Source organism: Emydura macquarii, unplaced genomic scaffold (assembly GCF_026122565.2).
Source record: "Emydura macquarii macquarii isolate MOO-44397 ecotype Brisbane River unplaced genomic scaffold, CSIRO-AGI_Emac_v2 contig_499, whole genome shotgun sequence".
NCBI classification, from domain to species: Eukaryota; Metazoa; Chordata; order Testudines; family Chelidae; genus Emydura; species Emydura macquarii.
The window spans coordinates 9,716,058-9,737,576 of NW_027130636.1; the positions used below are offsets into that span (position 1 = coordinate 9,716,058).

The 21,519-nt window shown below is 40.3% G+C and overlaps 1 protein-coding gene across 1 annotated transcript in view; it reads right to left on the reverse strand.

The window, feature by feature from the left end:
* Positions 1–21,519, reverse strand: part of LOC137147018 (vertebrate ancient opsin-like) — a 125,188-nt gene that overhangs the window by 96,015 nt on the left and 7,654 nt on the right. Inside the window, exon 2 of the mRNA XM_067538672.1 lies at positions 16,246–16,574. Within this exon, the coding sequence (XP_067394773.1) occupies positions 16,246–16,574 (329 nt within the window). The remainder of the gene's footprint in view (positions 1–16,245; positions 16,575–21,519) is intronic.

Here is a 21,519-nt window from a genome sequence, read left to right on the forward strand (position 1 = left end):
AATTTAAGTTTGCTAGGTAGCTCCTCAGCTAGTGTAATAAATTGGTATGGCTCCATTGATGTCAGGGGAGCTAGGATGATCAGCCGAGGATCTGACCCAATGACTTTCATGGGGTAAGTTTTCAGACAAGTCTGTTTGAACCTGTTTTTAATCTACGACAGGACTTTATTACTCAATTCATAGTTCCCAAGATTTCTGATTCCCTCCTGTGAGAGACTTGTGAACAGCTAATTAAAACATACTCACTGATTTTCCTTCATTGGTTTTTCATTAAATAATTCAAATAATGCTAACTGGTTAGGCTGGATTTAACTTTGCAAAAAGCTTCTGAAAACATGTTTCTCCCTTTTCATGTCCATCTCTCCTTTCTCTTTCATCTTCTCAGTCTGCACTGCTCCCCTGGCCCCAGATCCTGTCTCTCTTCTCATATTGTGCGCGTCCCTCCACCTCTGGCTCCTGGAGTAAGGCTAACCATTTTAATTCCCAGTATCTCAGGTAGCACCTTTAGAAAAGATTACAGTGCTTGCTGCCATCCAGTGCTCTGGAATAGTAGCTGCTTTTTTAAAGATATTCCTTGTGTATATATTTAACAGCTGAGCTATTCTAAATTTTATTTCCTTGAGGACTTTTGGAAGAATGCCATCCAGTCTTGGTGATTTATCACCATTTAATTTCTTAGGTTGCTGCACTGCATCTTGCTTTGATCTCTCTATTGCTGACAAATTGATGCATAAGAGATATTTTCAAGTGCATGTTTTAGACAAAAAGAAGCTGACTGACCCTTCTGAATGGAAGTACCTTCAATATATTCTCCATATAGGAACATGACTTTTTTTATTTCATTGTCTTACTCTGCACAGCACCAGGTCTTATATCTGCAATTCCTGAGAGTGATGTTTTTTTTGCATGGTGCTGGACAGGTGGCATAGCAAGAAATGTAGGATTCCAACCTCCACTTCTTAAAAGGAGAAACAAAACTACTCTTCTGAAGTCTAGTCACACCACCTTAAATAATGGGGACTAGAACCTCAGCTGGGGAGAGCCAGAACTGTACAGTGGATAGGACACTGTAGTGGGAATACGGATAAATTGCTTAGAGTGTAATGTGTACATTTTTTCAGGGCAGGGACTGTCTCTCGCTGTTTGTACAGCATTTAGCACAATTGGGACCAGATCTCGGCCAAGGCCTGTAGGCGCACTGCTGTAATACAAATAACTAATAATGCTGTAAATAGGCATAGCAGCATTGACTATCCCAACTTGCACCAGCTGAGGACCTGGCCTTAAATCTATATGTAGTTTATTAGCATGGAAAAATCATAAATAAAGTAGACACTTTGGGTAAGATTTTTAAAAGCACACTGCAAATCTAATGTGGTGGTGTTTGCTTAGCATCAGTGAATGGCACAAAGTTTATTTTGAAACATGATATATTCCATAAATCCCATTATTGCACATTGGTTTTGTACAAAATACAGCGGAAGGCTGATTTCCTGCTCCACTGAGCTTATATCTTACATTACATAACCAGTTAAAACCTGTAATACCCAGAGACAAAGTTGATACTGACTGAGCTCTCACTGATTTAATGCTTTTCTTTCTTTGGTGCTGCATGAGAAGCAAGCAATATCATCTATTAGCGTAGTACCGCTAGAGTGCATTACTGCAGTGCCACCACTGCAGGAGAAGCAGGAATGATTGGGATTAGTGTAACTAGCAACTGTATACAAGTGTTTCCATTGTGTGAAGTAAACTTGAAAATAAAGAGAAAGGAACTCACTTGCCCATCCCTGGAGCCAGCCTAAATCATGATGAAGCTCTGTATCATACCCAACACAGACTGTTGGGTGCATGACACTGAGAGTATTTAATTGTGGAGTGTGTTGTGTGTGTGTTTGTGAATACCGATCAGAAACAGTTAGAAAGACCAAGCAGAGAACCAGACTCAAGAAAGATCCAGGCAAAATTCTTTCACCAAATAGTTATTTAATCAAAAAATGCATTTTATGATGAATACTTCAAAACTATTTGTGAATTGGGATAAAATTCAATGAATAGTTGCAGCCGAGAAACTGAAGAAACAAATAAAAAAAATGTAAATGTTTTGTCCTGACCATTTCTACTTTTCATTTCAAATTCAGATTTGGCCAGTTGCATATGTGTATTAAAAATAAAAGTGACACAGACAATTGGAGAAAAATGCCAGAAAATGGCTGAATCTAAATGAAAAACTAAAATAAAAAAAATTGTTTTGAATTGACCTAAATGTTTTGGTCATTTTGAAATTAATTGAAAAAATGATCCATTTTATTTAATATTGACACAAAATGTTCAGGTCTATTTTTAAAAAATTTTCAAATGTTTTGGTTGGATGAATTTTTTTAAAAAGGTTTCTGTTTGAACTGAAATGGATTGGTTTGGTTTTTTTTCAGATTTTTAGGTTCAGAGATCGAATTGAAAAATGTATTATTTGTTCAGCTCTAATTATGATAGCAACCACTACTATGAGGGTGGAAATAGGGGTATGAGGGAATATTGTCAGGATTGAACTGGAAATCAACTGTCCACTGCACTTGGGTAAATCTCTATGAGCACACAGCTTTGGAAGTTACTGAAATGTTTCACTAATGTGCATTGTGAGAGGTTCTCTGGAGTGCCTTGGAGCAAATACATCATTCTTGTTTTATGCTTTACTCTTGACTGACTTTGTTCTAAAGATTGCTTTTAAAATCGGAATTGAATGTGTGTGAATGGGGAGGATTAACAGCAAGACTTGAGCCAGGTACAGGGTGGGATTGTGATGCACCCCATGCGGGCACAGCAGAGTTCAGAGAACGTGTAAATTGCCTCAGTCCTTGATGGGTACATGGGATGGGCCCAATGCACTCCTTTACGTATAATGAAGCACCAGGAGTGTATGAGTCCAGCAGTGCTGTTGGTCCTAGATTCTCCATAATGGACAGAGAGGGTCAAGCAGAGACCATGCCCCTCAATCCCCCAGAGTGGATGCTGCAACTCAGTGTAGAGTACTAGTCCCAGTATATACCGCAAGGAAACACCACTATTTGTTTCTCTTCAGTCTGAAAACTGACCATTTATTCCTACCCTTTTTTTCCTATCTTTTAACCAATTACTGATCCAGGACCAGACCTACCCTCTTATCCAAATACAGCTTACTTTGCTTATGGGCCTTTGGTGAGGGACCTTGTCAAAGGCTTTCTGAAAATCTAAATACACTATATCCACTGGATCATTCTTGTCCGCATACTTTTTAACCCCCTCAAAGAATTCGAATAGACTAGTGAGGCATGATTTCCCTTTACAAAAAAACCTGTTGACTCTTCCCCAACAAATCATGTTCATCTATGTGTCTGATAATTCTGTTTTTTACTATAGTTTCAACCAATTTGCCTGGTACTGAAGTTAGGCTTACCGGCCTGTAATTGCTGGGATGGCCTCTGGAGCCTTTTTTAAAAATTGGCATCACATTAGCTATCCTCCAGTCATCTGGTACAGAAGCTGATTTAAATGATAGGTTACATACCACAGTTAGTAGTTCTGTAATTTACATTTGAGTTCCTTCAGAACTCTTGGGTGGATACCATCTGGTCCTGGTGACTTATTACTGTTTAATTTATCAATTTGTTCCAAAATGTCTTCTAATGACACCTGAATCTGGGACAGTTCCTCAGAGTTGTCACCTAAACATATTTTAGATTTGTCACTTAAAAGGTTTTAAGTGGTTAAAAGTAACCTTTTAAGTTACATTGAGCACTAGGAGACTGTTTAACTCATCCTTTCTGTGTCTGTCATATAAGGATTTATGCTGTGAGATGCTGAGCAATACGAATGCTTCCCAGAAGGTGTTTTGTGCATCTCTTGTAAACTCCTTGAAGGGGTGGGGAACTGTCTTTATTTGCAAATGAGCTACACTTCATAATTAATCATAAGCATTAAGAGAATCAATCTATGTGTTGTAAATGAATGTTTGTTATATGTTGTTGCATTCTACTTCTCATGTGAGCAGGAGAGAGAATGGAGAATTCACATGTGCACAGGAAAAAGTTCAGTGCAAAACCTTCATACGCAGCTTTTCTAGCTTTATCTGGTCATACTCAAGTTTGTCAAGATATTCTTCCTGATCAATTCTTATAGTGGGAAAGTTTGTTTTATCATCTGGAAATAATGCTAACTCCCATTGAGGTAGAGGGCTGTGTGTGTGTGTGTGTGTTTAACTTTCTGTGAGATGGACCCATCAAGAACAAATCTGACCATTAGGACTTTTTGTTTGTTTGGCTTGTTAGTTAAAGCAAATTTAGTCCAGGTTTTGTGAACCATGCTGGGTTGCTAGATTTGTGACTGAAATCCTCTAGATATCCAGCACAGAAAGTGACAAGTACAAGCTTTCTTATACTGTCCCATCAATGTGATTGAACTGTGACCTGGAGGGCCACTTCTGGCAGTGACAAAGGAGATCAGTCTCTAGGTCTGTTTAGATTTTAGCTTGTCTGCTGAAACTGAGATCCTAGTTAAAAGGTGGTCTTTATCATCTGGACACTTGTCCACTAGACATTGGCTGAGACCACTAATTTATTTCACATAGACAAACATAAACTGTGCTGAGTTAATGACAATATTAATTCATTCCCAAGCTGAGCTAGAAATGAACCTGTAACCAAAAGGCTTAATAACCCTTTAGCAGCCCTCTAAGCTGTCCAGTTTCCACAAAGCATGTAATTTGATAATGTGAGAGCTTTAATTATAAAAAGAAATCTAGGGCAAGCAGTTGCTGGTTAGTCGATTATTAGGCTAATTAATTTTTCATTTCCTCCCGGCAATCCAACAAATGCAGCAGCTATATACCAAATATTGAACCACTTATTTTTTATTATTTTCTTGGAGTCACTGCACCTGGCAGATTCCAGCAAAATCTACATGAATCACTGAGGCAGGAAGGGAGAGGAAAGTGATGCAATGTTGTTCTCTTCATAATCCATGCAAATGTTTTCACTTTTTCTGAACTTCCATAGTAACTGAGTGCATGGGTTCAGTGGATGTAAAGACTTTTGATGTTTAGACCATAGGATGCTATGAATAATTAATTGTTCATCAGTCTTTCCTGTTTTACCAAGATGCTCATTATTTCATGTCTGCATACATTCTGTCTCATTGCCTCTCTCTCATTGAAAGAAGGGAAAGAGCTGCACGTCAAAGTCAAGATTAGCACTGAGTGGAATAATCTCATTCTGCGTTGGGCAGTTCCAGTGTAGAAGTGTAGGTTAATAATGCCACCTCCTTCTGTCCTAGGCAGGTTTATTAATGACATCACATGATCATTTATGGCTCTGCTTTGTTTCATGTTTAATTTGTATACATTCATTTGGTGTCTTTCAAATTTTCCCTGCTGTGGGACTGCATTGTTTGTTTTGCAGTTGCCAAAACCATCTTCCATAACCTGATAATCTCCCCACCCTGCCCACATCCTGTCAGCAGCTGGCTTATATATGACAATTATTGTTTGTTTCACTTGAAGACTTAGCTGTATGTTTCTCAAATGGAAAACTTTCTATTTCCTTTTATAAACAAAACTCGCATGCATTTCACAGATCAGTTAGCCACAATCTGCAGGTGATACTCACAAGACTCCATTGTCTTGCCATGGCTTTACGATGATTGACATCTCAAGTGCTTGAGGTGACAGCCTCAAACGTCAGCAATATTACAATGTAAAACTAAATGCTTTTATTTCTAACTAAGAATAACTTGGACTAACAGAGCTTGATTTAAGGTATACTTAATTCTACCTCATCACAGGTGAGATGGACTAGATGACCTCTTGAGGTCCTTCCAGTCCTACATTTCTATGACTCCTTTCACCTACCTTGGTGAAACCCCACAGTGTTCAACAGAGTGACACTTGATTAAATTGAGGGGAGGACCAGGACCACAAAGTTTCCATCTTCCTCAGATACATGAGGTCTGCAGTGACCATTGCAGGTTAGCAATTGTCAGGAACCAGTTCCTACAGCAGATGTAGTCTCCAGGCAGCCTCATCAGTACAGCTGGCCTGCAGCAGGCTACCTGATGGCCCATGCTGGCTGATTGGCTGCCGGGGTCAGCAGGCTGGCTGTTGGGACAGCAGCGGCTCTCTGGCTGCTCAGTACTCTTCCCCAGCATGGTTCCTGCTCCTGTGTTACCTTGTTCCTGCTGCTCTTACCTTGGATCCAGCCTTGTCTCTGTCCTGTACCTGCCTCGAATCCTTCCTTGCCTGGTACCCTGCGTGCTCCAGTTCCTGCTTTCCAGCTTGACCATGAGGCCTGACTGCCCTCTGCTCGGCTGACAGCAATATACTGCAGAAGTGTATTGTCTCTCAAAACTTAGAATCGGAGTCCAGTCTAAAAAGAAACTGCATGCACGAGGAAAGCCTGCTCCTAGCAACAGCTCAGCTAGCTGAAGTGGATGCGTGGGGTCTCTGCTGGGGGAAGATCTAGCCGAAATGGATGTAGGGAGAATCAATCCACCCATCTTCGTCCAGGATGTTACTCTAGCCTTAGTGAGGGACTGTTTTTGCACCACAACTAACAGATGATTTAAGGATTGGTGCAGTAGTAGATTCATTAGCCCAGCCCGCCCTCATGCAGAAATAAGGAGGGTATCTTCCAAAATTCCGATCCTCCTACAAGATTCAGCTGCTGGTCAGGTTCCTCTGCAACCACGCAAGAGGGCACCAGGATTTGAAGCATATGAGAACTGGCAAACATGGCCTCTTTCTTTTTGCAATTTGTGGGGAGGGGGAGAAGAACATAAATTTGTTTGCCCACTCAGCATGGTCTTGTGAATTTCAGTACTTTCATTACTTCTGAGAGCTGTGAGTGAATGAGCAGGCGGAGAATCTACAAGTCCAAAATCAAATCTAGCATCTGTTCCTCTGTGATTGAAATCTAAGCCACGGGGTTTGCAGAGCTGATTGTCACAACCGGGAAGAATTTAGGGGGAGAGAGATGCTGCTGGAGACAAGAATGAATACATTGAAAATATAAGGTCAGATTTTCCAGCTGAAGTGGAACAGCAGAACTCCATTCGCTCCAACAGAGCAAGGCTACTAGTGTGCCATTTCCCTCCTGCACCCATCATAAAGTTAACTTTAACCTTTTTTTTCATGTTTTTTGGTGATTTGAAGATAGCAACAGTTGTGGTAGGCTGGGAGGGATAAGGAGAAAAATATAATCCCAGAAAACAAAAAGGAGAGCAGGATGGGTGAAGTTAAAAAGAAAACTGGACAAATTAAAAGTAAGGTAAAAACCAGACTACCCCAAGCAGCATGTTCCCCAGAGCTTTCCCTGTGAAAGGGAAAGATCACAGAGTATAAGGAGAGCGGATGCCAATTGTGTATCTTCCACTTGCCAACTCATTTTAAGTAGGAATGATCCTTGGTGGTGAGGGGAGGTATGCAAGTGGAAAATATATAGACCTTTATCACTGTTGGGTTCATGCCCCAGCAGAAAGACCTGCTTCTCACCTCTGTATTTTTTCGGGCCTGGTTCTAGCACTGCTCTTCCAAGCTGCTCTGACTAGGGAATAAAGCTGCATTCCAGGGGAACTCCCAATCCGTAGCTCCCCTCCCTTTCTCCCATCCCACATTTCCCATACCAACCTGGTGCTTCTCTCCTGACACCCAACCCATATGACAGTCATTCCCCCTTCACCTCATCTAAGTTGCTTGTGAATTTAAGACTGAAGTGTAACATGCATACTAATTCTTTAATGATTTTATAATAAATATGATGACAATAACCGAAGCCAGAGGGCAGCCCAGGTCTAACATCAGTGTGTGCCAGAGACCTGTTTGCAGACAGTCTGTTGGTAGATGACGTTTCAGCACACAGAGTCTGCAGATTCTGTTGTTCTGGGCTGACAGAACAAACAGAGAGGTGAGTGGGTTCCAAACAGTGGGTACTGTCTGGAAAGGGGGCATGGCCAGGGCAGCCAGGTGAGGGGAGTTGGTGCTTCCCCCTCAGCTGCTCCCATTGGTGGCGCGCCTGTGACAGGGATTAAAAGCTATCCCTGGGAAAGACAGCAGCGGTAGTAACTCTGCCTACCTTCTGCTGGGGTAAATCTCTCCAGCTGGTGCAGGAGACTTAGATGGCATAACTTCCGGCACCAACTTTTCCAAATTTGGCCTCCAGTACATAGTAATAGGTTTATTATCTCTGTTATCCTGTAATGCTATTTCTGCCGAGAATATGAACTACTCTTTTTTGTGTCCCTCCCATCCTGGGCAGCGGCCACAAATATTCCTTAAATATTGAATCCAAATACCAATAGACACTGTTGAGTGAAGGAACTGGATGAGAAGATGGGCAGGGATAAGGTGCTGGTGCTACAGAAGGAAGTGGAAGAGAGCTAGGCTATAGTATGGAGCGGGGCGGTGTCCTAAAAAATAGGGATGATAAGCCAAAAGTGCCTGGGATATACATAAAAGGACTATCCCCAGGCTATTTTATGTGTTTATATTTTGGTATTTATATTTGTTTTCTCAGTATTGGATTTGCATGAATATGAATAACAGCAAATGGAAAATTGGTAAACTCCATAGATGGAGAACAAAATAATTTAAGATTTCATACCTCTACCCTGCATGAGAAGAATGGCAATTGAAAACATACCTATGAAATGATCTTTAAAACAAATCTCTCATTCTTAAGGCTTCTGCGTTACACTGTCTTTGTATAATGATTTTTGCTTTCCGTTAGGCTCTAATGAGTATAGTGGAATGTCCCAAGTACTAGCAGTATAAATGTTTTTTGGTCCATTTTGTGAATTTTGCACACATTCAAAATGTTTCACTGCTGTTATAAAAACATCTCTTCTGTAGAAGTTGCTTCTACTCCCACATTACCAATGAGCCTATATTTACCAGCATTGAGGTTACTCTAATCTGTGGTAATGATCAAGTTATTAAATGTATGCAGTTTGCAACTCCAAATAAATCCCAAATGAACCAGTTATAAAATCCAAGATCTACATCATCCATAAAATATATCTCACTCTCTTGTCCCTGTATTCTGCCAGTGCTACTCTTTTTTCATCCCTAAAAAAAAGAAAAAAAAATCTTCAAGTAAGTGTTCCATTTGGATAATGTCTTTTTAGTTGCCACATTGCCTAACAGCAGTATTAACAATACAGTTAGTCTCAGATAAGGGTCAGAAAACCGAGATGACTGAGGGAAGTGTCTTCGTGCTTTCAATATGTTTTATTTATTGTTCCAATATAACTTTGCATCACTTTGTGAAAGATCAGCACAAACAAACAAACAAACAGTTAATAGTGCATGTGACATGCTCAGCGATGGTTAGGAAGCTATTGCAGATTGTCTGCTAGTGGGTTTTCTGGGATCATTTTCTGTTCCTCTTTACACAATCTCCTTTTCCCACTCCAGTCGCAGACCCTATACAGCAATAAGTCACCCTCTGGCTACGAATATTGCCACCTCTGGAAACTGTCAATACAGCTGGAACATATGCCAGATGGGTCAGTCACGAGTGAGAAAGCATTTTCTTATCCTAGGGGCTCAGTAACCAACTGCCACAACATTTACAGCTTCTGTGGACTGAAGTGTCAGGGAAGAAGGCATTTTTTCATCTCAGTTCCCCAGCAACACACCAAAGTTAATAAAGCCTCTAATTTTGTAATGTAGCTCACAGAGTAAAGGCTTTCTTTTCCATGAGCTTGAGGATGGGATGCGTATATTGCTGTATCTCATTTCTGAAGAAGATTCACGAGCTTTCACACTAGTTCACATTCAACTCAACAACTACCATTCTAGCAACCATACAGAATAGCACGTGGTCAGGAGGTAATGTCCAAACTCCACTAATGTAGAGCGTCACTCTATTGCTATTTGTATGCTTCCTCCTGGTTTTTCTCTGAAGTCATTTAGATTTTTGTCACTGATTAAAAGCTACTAAGCATTGGACCTCATCTACTCAGGATCTGGGTTACATAGTAATAATTAATTGATTAATAGGTTGCATGTCTTTTTAAATATTGACATCAATGGAGCCATGCCGATTTACACCAGCTATGGATCTAGCCCCTTGCGTGCAGCCGGTGGCTAATGCAGACATCTGGTAGAAGGAGATGTCTGGCACTCTGGGCCATAAACTTAGGTGGGATAAATGACCTTGCCCTCTCATTATTTGTATTGCTGTAACAGTTGGGGTGGACCAGGAACCCCATTGTGCTAGCCACAAATCCTTTTGTCCCATCTTCCTGAGCACACCCTCCCCCCAACAGTAGCAGCTCAGATCCCCATCTTCTGTGCTGAGAAAGTTAACAGTGTTCACATTTAAGTTGTCCATAGGTGACTTTCACAGTTAACTCTCCATTGAGATGAGGGGTGGTGGTGGTGCTGAAGGTGGAGGTTTCGCATCTCTCAGAACTATTGTTTCAAGTTACTGCTAGAATATGGGTGCTGTTGATTGATAATATCTAAATAAACCACTTGCAATAACTAATTCAGGAAATTAATGGAGCTATGCTGCCTTACACCAGCTGAAGAACTGGCCTCGGGTGTATAAACTAGTAGCCAAAACACTTTCAATCGTGATTGAGCAGGGAGCTTGTGAGGTGCGGTGGAAAGGGGCTGTTTCTGACACCATTAGTTAGTGAGTTGTGTTCTGAGAGTCTATAGAGCTGTTCTTTTGTATCAGGCCAAATGCCTATTAATAGCAGGGCATATAGAAATGAACCTGGTGGTATGAGAATGTCTTAAGGAGCTCTCAGCGCTGGATGAGGATCAGAATGGTGCCTCTACATGAAAGTATCTGGTCTTCTCCTCCAATATAACTGCACACTTATGGAGGGGAAAAAAACACTGTCAGTGCCTATTACTAGCATCTGCCAGTGCACTTCAGGCCCTGCGCATGTGGCTGTGGGACTTCAATACAGAACACCGCAGAGTGTGCTGGGCAGTGAGAAATCTGATGTTTGTTTTTTGAATGTGTTAACTGCTTGAAGGTTAATCAAAGGACAGCTGAGACTTGCTCAAGCATAAATTACTTGATTTCCTATTTTGAGGAGGGCAGTGAAGTATGAAATGAAAAACCTATCAATGCACATTTGAAAAGGAAGATCTTGGCTGAGGGAAACTGCTTAAGTAAAATAGTAATGGCCAGCTGTATGTCAGGAACCAACAAGCTAGCCAGGGCTGCAATAAAGGCTCTACTCCATAAACTGTGTGTACACCTGCTCACACGTGAAATGTTTAATCTGTTAGATCTTTTGCTTTTCTTTCCCAACCCAGCTTCTCTCCTTTACCCCATAGGTACGGTTGGCTGGCTCCCACAGCAAAGATCTTCCAAGATCCAATATCAGAGAGTAGGGAATTCACTGTTTTAACTTTACCTCTTCATCACAAGCAACCATTTCTCCCTTCAAATCTCTGTCTTCCCATGTCACTTAGTAATTTTCTCAATGGAGGGAGTACAGCACCTTCCACCCTCTCCCAACACCCATGACAGCATCTTGTCTTGCCCTCTGTCAGACAAAGGCTGCTACAGGGTTCTCTGGATAGCATCCAGCCACCTTTTTAATCATTGCCCAAATTAGCCAGCATGTGACACTCCCTATACTAACTTTCTCCTCCAGTCTGCTCCTCTCTGCAACAAAGTTTTAAATCACAAATTAAATAAGAGATAATCTATCCATGCATACCATAGAGGCTACCTTGTGGGGGGAAGCTTGTCCAAAATATAACTTCCAGTCTCAAATGAAACTGTTTCAAGTCAATAGAGAACTTTAAAGTTAAAGATTTTTTCAGGGGCTGAGCTATAGTACTTGCTGGGAAAACAATAGCACACACAAAATGAGTAATCTTCACTCTTTTCCACCCACCCCCACCACAAAACACCAAGCACTCTCCCCCTCCCTTCCCCCAACCCTGCATGCAGGCAAACACAGTTATATTTCCATCAGCAAGATGGACCTGAATGCTTATTGGAAGGATCTGGAGTCATTCCCTGATTCTCCACATTGCATTGCAGTAGATCAAGCCATAACAAGTCACTGAGTCAGTTCCAATGCAGTGCAAATTGCACTATCTGCCTTTCTTCACTAAGCAACCCCTTTATCTTAAACCATCACTTTACCTTAAAGTATTCACAAAGTGTCTTGTACTATTTTGTTTGACTTTTAGCTAAAGACCTTATCTTCTAGGCAAACATTTTTTCTGCCTCCTTGGGGAAGTTACATGAGAACAACCGATTTCATGGGTTTAAAAAAAAACCAATACAGTAGTATTACTGCTGTTCATATCACTATTATTACAGTAATATTTTCAATTCTATTATTTAATGACTGCAGGGATCAGGATCCTGTTTGAAATTAATTTAAAGCATAGGTTTCTCATTACTATGGTTTAAAACTGACTTGCTAACCTCTTGAGTTGATTTGAAATTTGATCCTGTTGTGCAATTCAAATCCTTTTGGATATTAAGCACTTTTCCAAAAATCACATCTAAACAACCAAAAGCTAAACTAATACCGTGTATGAAAGGTGCCCTGTTCATGCAGAATGAAAGGCCAATATAATAACAAATAAAGGTTTTTAAAGAACTTTAGTTAAGCAACATGGAAATACAAAATGGTGTCAACAGCTGAAATCAGAAATAAATTGGCTCTCTATAGACACACTAATGTACACCAGAATGATAGTAACTGTACATACATAGGTTTTTCCAGTACTTTTCTGAATGCAGTCCTTCAGACTAGACTATATAATTTTACAAAGAAAGTAAAAATACAGGGGGAAAATCCAAAGGGCAAGAACAAGCTTGGATTTTCAAAGGGTGTTATTTTAATGCTTCCAACCTACCATTGAGTAGGAGGTGAGAATGGGTGAGCAAAGTAATTTACCTTCGGTAATGAGACAGCCACTCCAAGTCTCTGTTTAAACCCAGTTTGAATGTGTCAAGTTTGCAGATCAAAACTGAGTGCCCTGACCACTGGCCTACAGTCAGCTGTGTCTCTGGCCAAATGAATATTTATAAGAGGAACTTCTCTAGAAGGAGCCAATGATCCACCACAGGATAGTTGATGTCCTTGTGGCTAGGGCCTTCTCCAGATATTGGAATGGAGAGAGCTGGCTAACGGAGGGGGCATAGAGAATGAAGTATATACTGTGTGAGATAGAAAGGGGACAAAGGCAGTAGCTGGATAGATGTTCTAATCTGTCCTCTCCCCCAGGTTTGTTCACCCCAAAAATTCTCCATCCTCCTCAGGCTGTCCAGGCTCACTCACTTCCCTCCTCCAGCTTGTAAGCCAGCTGGCCTAGATGCCCCAACTTCCCTTCCCACCTGCTTCTAGGGCTTGTGTATGGAAGGCATAAGGGGAGGAAAGGATAAGCTTCTGCCTCCTCCCACACCTGCTCCCACTGCATGGGATGAAGGAGAGAGACTTGGAAGGGGAAATAGTGATTTGTTCTCATCATCAAGAAATGTCACGCCCTGAGATGAACTTGGCAGCTATGGGAATTGACCAATCTCTTGAAATTTCAGTCTGTAAAATATTTGGCAATGGATCTGCCTTAAGTCAGGAAAACAAATAACTCCTATACTCTGAAATGTAAATATTACCATTGGGAAACTTGTGCTTTTCATGTTCCATGGGGTGCATGTTCTTTTCATAAAGCAACGTAAATAGCCAGGTTAATGCTGCCTCGACAACAGCCTGGCCTTCCACAGTTTTCTCACATTTTTGTATATGATATGTACAGTCCATCTCATCTTTCCTACCAGTAGGAATACTTTTTTCTTTGAGCCTGAGTTTGAGGATAAGACAAATCTCACAGGAGACTGCCTTTGTACCTAATTTCTCATATTATATAGGCCTTTCTGATTCATCAACCAAACCTCTGTTGAGGTGAGTTATTGCCCCATTTGTCCTTGGAGTTGCTTGTTTCTCCACTATCTTCACAATGCCCAGCAAAAGAACACTACTCTGAAAATAACACTGAGTCCAGGTAGGCTGCTACATTAATAGAGAGCAGAAAAAGAAAAGGACCAGGTTAATAGTTTGCCAAGAGCACTTTGTACTGCGAGTGGCAAAGAGAAGCATATTTCACACCACTTGTCCAAGGCAGAGTAAAGAAAAGGAATTGCTGATAATACATTTATTCCCAGGTTTCAAAATCAAATTTTGGAAGCCGTTTCCATCCTCACAGCTTCACTAATCAACCTAAAAACAAGAAATATTAGTTTGAAAAAGTGAAAGGTCTTTTAATAAGTAAGTCCTTGTTGTTGTTTTCTAAATCACTTTCACATTTTCAAACTAACTTGACATTGTATTTGGTAGAGAACAACAAATGGAGCAGGAAATGTTTGGGCTAAGAAGCAAGGACACTGCATTTTGTGTATTCTCAAATAGTTATAATCAAGGATCGTAGTTTTCTGTGACAAATAAAAACAAAATTCTCTGATTAAAAAATACATAAAAAAAATATCCACAATTTTCCACAATTAAAATTAAATCTGACAGTGGGAGCCCTGCTGCCCGGGACCGACAGCCAGAGCCCCACCAGATAGTTGTAAAAATGAAAATTCCGCATTTTTCCATGTTTTTCCACGGCAAATGGATTTCTAGGATCCCTGGTTAGAATCAGTTTAAAAAAAAGAAAAAGGCAAATTTAGAGAGACTGATGTTCTTTAGAAGATCAATAAACACCCCAGGTTGGCTGATGATCCTCCAGAGATGCAAGGGAGGAGGTAAATTGTAGGTTGACTGTGTAGGACTCACTTTCTAAGGAAGACAAAATCCTGCAAGAGGCAATGGTGGTGGCTATACGTAGAGGTTAAAGGAGGGAGATGGGGAAGAGGGAGTGTTCAGCAAGGTCCCATTTTTGGACAGAACTAGCGATTATTTAAACACTACTAAACAGCAATCTTCCCTGCATATCTAAGTGCAGAATTTATCCCATGGTATAGATTTGCTGTCTTAGATTAACTGTGATTCAGCAGCATTCACTGTGTCTATATTCTCCATGTTAACAAAATATATATACATACTAGTTATGTTCTATTGTAAATATATTTGTAAACACAAACTTTAAATTGAAAAACCCTATAAATCTGCAAGTGAATTTACGGAATGTGTCCAGCCCAGACACTTACAATTACAGAGGAAAAACCTAAGTGACAGCACAGTTTGTTTAAAAAATCTAACTCTACCTCTTATCTCAGACTGTTGTACATACCGTTGCTATTTGTAAAACATACTTGCTTCTAAGAGAGCTTTAAAACATCTTACAAACAAAATTTCAGATTAAGTGTTGTAAAAATGTGTAAGGTTTAATTTATTGTTAATGTAAAAATGTTCTCTTATTTTTAGGGAAAACAAAGAGTTTTTTTTTAAAGAAACAATTAAGCATAACCTGATTGCTTGGGATTTATTAACCTCAAAAGCATAAGAACCTTCACTGTTACTTTGTTGAGCAGAAAAGACCTTGAAGTGGCTTAATTAACGTACAAGCAGAACTCTCTAACTTAAAACATTTTGAAAGCTGCTTATACAACTGATCACCTCTCTTTCTAAAAGAAGAGCTGACTTTCTGTAAAAATGTAGTCCTCTTGAATATAAAGATTAATTCCTGCAGGGGGGTTTGATGGATGAACAGGTTAATGGACCCATGATAGGTTTATGAACGGGAAAGCTCCACTGATCTCTTTCCTCTAAATCCCTGGCTTTATTGTCTGATCCAGTGGTAATTTAATGATAGTAGGAGCGTACATGTGGTTATTTGATTTGTGTCCATTATACCAATAATGTTTATGAGCCAGAAGGTAGTTCATTTAAGTCTGTGGGACTGCTCAGATGCTTAAAGTGAAGCAGATTCTTAAGTGCTTCGCTTGACACAGCTAGAGGATATTCAAGAGAGCTAATTCTGCTCCCTCCCTGATCTTCCTCAGCTGCAAAGGGACTACTTCCATGGGACAATTCAAGTATTTACATTTAAGCATGGGCTTAGGCCCTTATGCAGCAAAGCACTTATGTCACTGTCAAAAAGAAACTGAGTTAAATTGGACCTGGTGTCCAGTTTAGTGTCCTTCAGAAGTTTGTGATATTCTCCACTGACATCTTTTTGGTCAAGTCTGATCAACCAATGAAAGTTAGCCATGAAATGTGAACAACGTATGTTGACTTCTGCTCATGTTTACAGTGCAATAAAAGGATACGTAAAAATATACTTACCTGCTTTATAGCACATAAGAGCTTCCCATAAGAGTAAACAATAACGAAAAAAGGAATTATGAGGCAAAAGATGAAGAGACATATTATGTACGATATATTGTTAGCATCCCTTGAATGCCAGTTTACTGAACATGTTGTCCCTGGTCCTTCCGGTCCATAGCTACTCCATCCAAAAAGGGGTGGTAAGGTCCAGATTAAAGAGTATATCCATGACAAGAAGATTCCCATCCATATTTTCCCATAGTTTGTGGCATCTGCTTCTGTAGTTCCCATCATTGTACGGTATCGTTCATAAGAGAGTACAGCCAAAGATATAAGCGAAACAGTACCTGTAATAAAACACATGTATTTTTATTACCCCAAACAGTTGTATGAAGATTTAATTTTTGCTGGTATATGTTGTCCCAAAATATATTAAATCAGAAATCATGGACTAAATTAAAGATGAGATTGAACCACAATGTTTTCTGGAATAGCATTCTCCAAGAATTGGGAGTATTCTAATTTAATTTGGCTAATTATAAGCAGAAGCCAGCTGTGGAGTTTGGATTCAGGGTTCCAGGTCCCCAAAGTCTGAGGGTGTTGAAACAAGTATGTGACTCATATAAGCATATTAAAGGAGTTTTGTCTGGGGGGGGTGTTTAGTGATCAGGGATTCTAAAATTTCCAGTCTGCATAAGAGTCGAGGCTAAAAAACTTCTATGTTTCAAATTTTAATTAGACACTAGGGTTCAAATCCTGGTCCCATGTAGGTCAATAAAAACTCAGGTGCCATTATGATGGGTGACAAAAACGTAGATAGACGGATTTTGTCATTAACTGCAGTGAAAGCAAGATCAGAGATCTGAAATTTCAACTCTTGGCCACCATTTGTGCATGCACATAACAAAGCCTGTACTTTAAAGTGTAGTTTTTTTTACCTGCAGAGTAAAACCTAAAATAATTACTCAAGACACAGCCTAATGTGTATGCAGGTATTAGGATTTGCACTCAACTCAAAGAGACCAAAAACAATTGCACTCACATCATTGCAGGCTGTGTACAGGACCTCATAAAAGTTTATAGTCCCAAACGATTAATAATATTGAAGTCTCTTTAAAAAAGCAGAGAATCACATAATGATCTCCAAAAGAGTATGAGTAAAGCCTTGAAGAGGCAGTTTTTAATCGTTGAATTGTCTGCCTCTGTTTTTGATGGCATTTCAGAGGTAACCAAAATGAAAAGGATGTATCTGATATCTGTCCATCATGAATGAAGTTCTGAGCTAGCTAATAAATCACTCTTAAGAGTGGAAAAAACTCTCCAAAATGTCATACTACTGACAGCTTAAGAAGAGACAGATTGGTCAGGTTAGCATGTTAGCGAGTGCCAAAGTTTCAGTGTACACACACCGTATGAGGCTCTCTCTCGTCTTCTCAAAGCAAATTCAGTACTTGTGGAGAGTCTCAGATTGATGCTGCTTGAAAATTAAGTCCTCTATTTATCTGCTATTGCTGGAGACCAGAACACTCGCTCAAAGTGAGCAAAAGAAAACAGCCTGATCTTCAGGCCACTTGCACAGCAGCTGATGGGGACTGGAGCATGGAAAATCTCCAGTGGAAGAAGAGAAACAGAAAATGTGGCAGAGACTGCTTTCAAATGTCACATTCTCCAGGCAACAGCATTGTTACCTCACCAGAAAAAGCCCCACTGGTGGAGCAGGGCAGGAGGGACTCCACAAGGACATTGATCAAATTCAAAATATTCCCAGGAGTGCTGAGGACTCTGAGGGGGGCATTGCATTCGGGACTTGGTCATCTACTGTGATGTCTAAAAGTTAAATGTGTGTGTTTAAGAAGTTCCTGTGAAAAGTCGGCTTCCTTTGCTTTCAGTGTTATGTGACCTCTGAAGGTCACACTCTAAACCAGAGTGACCACAGCAGGTCTCTGGAAGAGTGTACAATGAAGCCTCGGGAAGTCTCAGTACTGGCTTTGGGGCTTAAGGCAATTGAACCATGGAGTCTCTCTGCCCATGAAGGGTTCCAGATCAAGAGTCTGACCCTGGGAAAGTGCCTTAGGAGCCTCACAGACAGAAGCAGTGACTGAACTCTGCCCAGATGCAGATGGTTTGGAAACCTTTGGGATCTGAATGTTGGGTTCAGTTATAACAGACTAGTGACCTGCCACTAGGGGGACTCTGCCGGTTCTGTGCCACATTCTATTAGGCCCATGGTCAATGGATCTTTTTCTTTTGACATGAATGGCCTTTGGATAAGGCCTATTAAAACAATGTTTAAGATCCCAAATCATTAAAGCATTTTGTTTTATCTCTTAGATTCTATTTTATGGGAAAAGGCCATTTAAGGACCTGAACTTTTTTCTACTTTGCATGTGAAATGCCTTTTGATTTCAAGGGTTGTTCTGCATGTAGAACAGCTGCACAATCAAAGCCGAGAGAGTCAATAAAAGACAAAGTGAAAGAGATGGGTGATTGAAGGTTCTGTCTAGCTAATGCATGTAATAGCTGTGCTCTGACTTAAATAAGCACTACGACATTTTTATATATCCATGTCTTCATATCAGATTAAGCAAGCAGATGGAGCAGATGTGACTTTGATTTAAATATATATACAATGGTAACAAAACAAACTGCATGACTATGATCACATGCCACACACAGCAATAGAAACTATCCTCTTATTTTGTAAAATACCAGTCTGAAAACTTTGCCTTCTATCCTCTGCTTTATATAAAAGATCAACTTCTGTGCTTAGGTTTATATAAAAGATCAACTGGTTTTTATTCAGCTGTTTTATGCCATTCTGCTGTTTACATTTTTTGTAGACATTTTTATTATTTTGTAAGCAGCCATAAAGAGCAGCGGCTAACTCTGTTGATCCATAAAGCTCTTCAAGAGATGCATAGAGAGGCTCTCATTGACTTGGAAGTGTTTTACATCAATTCCACCAACTTCTGAGATGAAAAAGGAAAACACAGAAATGTGAGTGTTTTGAATTCTCTCCAGGCCTGAGGCTCCCCTGTCTGGAACCTTGTGTAGTCATTTACACCTGGGCAAAGTAAGCACCAGATGCTACTACCTATTTAAGAGAGTGGGGAATTTTTAGTTGGTAGCATTTTTCCATCCACTTTGCACGAGGTGTCAAACAATGATGATTCAGGTCCACTATTTACAATTCCACAGATATGCACAAGCACAGTTCTACCTGCATACTCACCAGTCTTTCAAGTTGGAGTATCCTTCCCCTGGTAACCACTTAAGAAGTTCATACTTTCTGGGACCTACTGCAGAGAACCAGCTAATCAATGTGTTAACCCTCTCTGCCTCCAATAGGTGGAATCCTCGTGCCTTATTCTAAAAAATATAGCATTCTAGCCTGGTTGTGCCCAATGCTGAACTAACACTATTACAAGCTGTGGTATATGGAACTGCTATTGTTGAACATTCTAGCTGAGTATTCTCTTACGCCATAGAAGCATGGCTATTGCGTAGCATACCCATTGACGACAATATTCCAGTGTTCAAAGATGTCCAAGCATTTGGACAGTCACTCAACCTGGTTAATGCATAGAACTACAATAAATAGTACTCAGCACTGTCTCTCCAGACATCAGAGAATCAATCTCAGCTACACAGAGCAGAGAAATAGTACCTCATCTTTTGTAGCACAGACACATGAGTGAACAGGGTGAGAATAAATTATGACTCTGGCAAGGATTTGTGAAGTCATTTAATTCAAAGGAAACTAAAGAGGTAAGAAAAATGCAGAAACCAGCAAAATGAGATTGAACATGGAAAAATGTAATGTGGGAGAACACAAACACAGATGGCCAATAGGAGAGTGATACCTGGAAAGAATGGTAAAAGAAACACACGATGATAATGGACAATTTGTTTAAAAATATGTAATTTGGTTTGGTGGCAAAGAAAGGTCAAAGGAATTTATGGTTACTTATTGTCTTCAATTGGAGTAGAGTTAGGCCAACACTGAGTGCTTCTGAGACCCTGGTCCATAAATCTCATCCTCTGGGAGCCCAGGTGATGATGCATGAAAATGGTACGCACAATGGTACACCCGCAAATGGGGTCCAGGTTGATATACCATTTAGAAATCAGGCCTGTAAGGGTTTCTTGCTGCCACCCCTCTGTTTTGGCCACCCTCTTTGTCACGAATGACTCCAAGACACTTGTGCTTAGCAATCCAGTGCGGTTTATTTACAATATGCAGTCCTACCACTTACAGCTTGGTGAGCTGCCTCAGGAGCCTCTGTTCCCCTTCCACTCCCTGGCTTCTCCTTTCCCTCTGCTTCCTTTACCTGGGCCTCTTTATAGCCCCTCGCTAAATAGGCACATAGCTGTTTCCCCTGCACCAATCAGGTGCAGGTGCCTCTAGCCAACGCCAATTTACCTCCTCAGCTGGGGCTGGCGTGACAGAGGGCTGACTAAGGGGTTGCTGCCCAGCATTCTGTCACAAGGCCCAAAAGAAAATACTTAGCTAAACTGTTATTCCAAGAAGAAGCATTTAACCACCAACTTGGTGCTGTTCCCACTAAATATTTTGGCTACTCACCAGGTTGGTTCTCAAATCTTATCTAGTTTTACAGGGCACAGAAGCGCAAGATTGGCATTGGAAAACATGGATTAAAAAACACTGTTCATCTCGCTGTTTAGGCTACCAATGCCAGTCTTTCAGAAAGAGAGAAGGACGATTGTTGGATTTTTTTTTCCTTATATCAAAAAGCTTGAGGTTTCTTTATGTCAAATTCAATTTTTGGCCTTTCTAATACACTTAAAACATTAACATTATTCCTATGAATTTCTATGCATAGAAATGTGTACATTGAGACCTACCCAAGCTTTCAAACTTTTGGAGGGTCAATGGTATTTACTAAACTATCCTGATTTGTGTTTTTCTACTCCATTGTTTTTGCTGGACAGGAAATTCATTTACTTCTGAGCACTTCTTTGCTGTCTCTGGAGAACTCTTTTCTATGGTCATGTTTTCAGTATGCAAACAAATAAATGATGGAATACAAATAATGACTGAAGAAAATAGAAAAGCCTCTGCAGAATTTTCACAGGATATATGCTCTCCAGACATTTTTTAACTTTTCCCAAAGATATTTTACATCTAATCATGTCTTGCTGGTGTAATAACTATTTGTCATGGTTTTGTGTGTTTGTCTGCTATGACTCATCAACTCAGCCATTACTGACAGGTCAAGTTTTTCAGATTATGAACCAAGGTGAAGACACAATATTATCTTCCTAGTCACA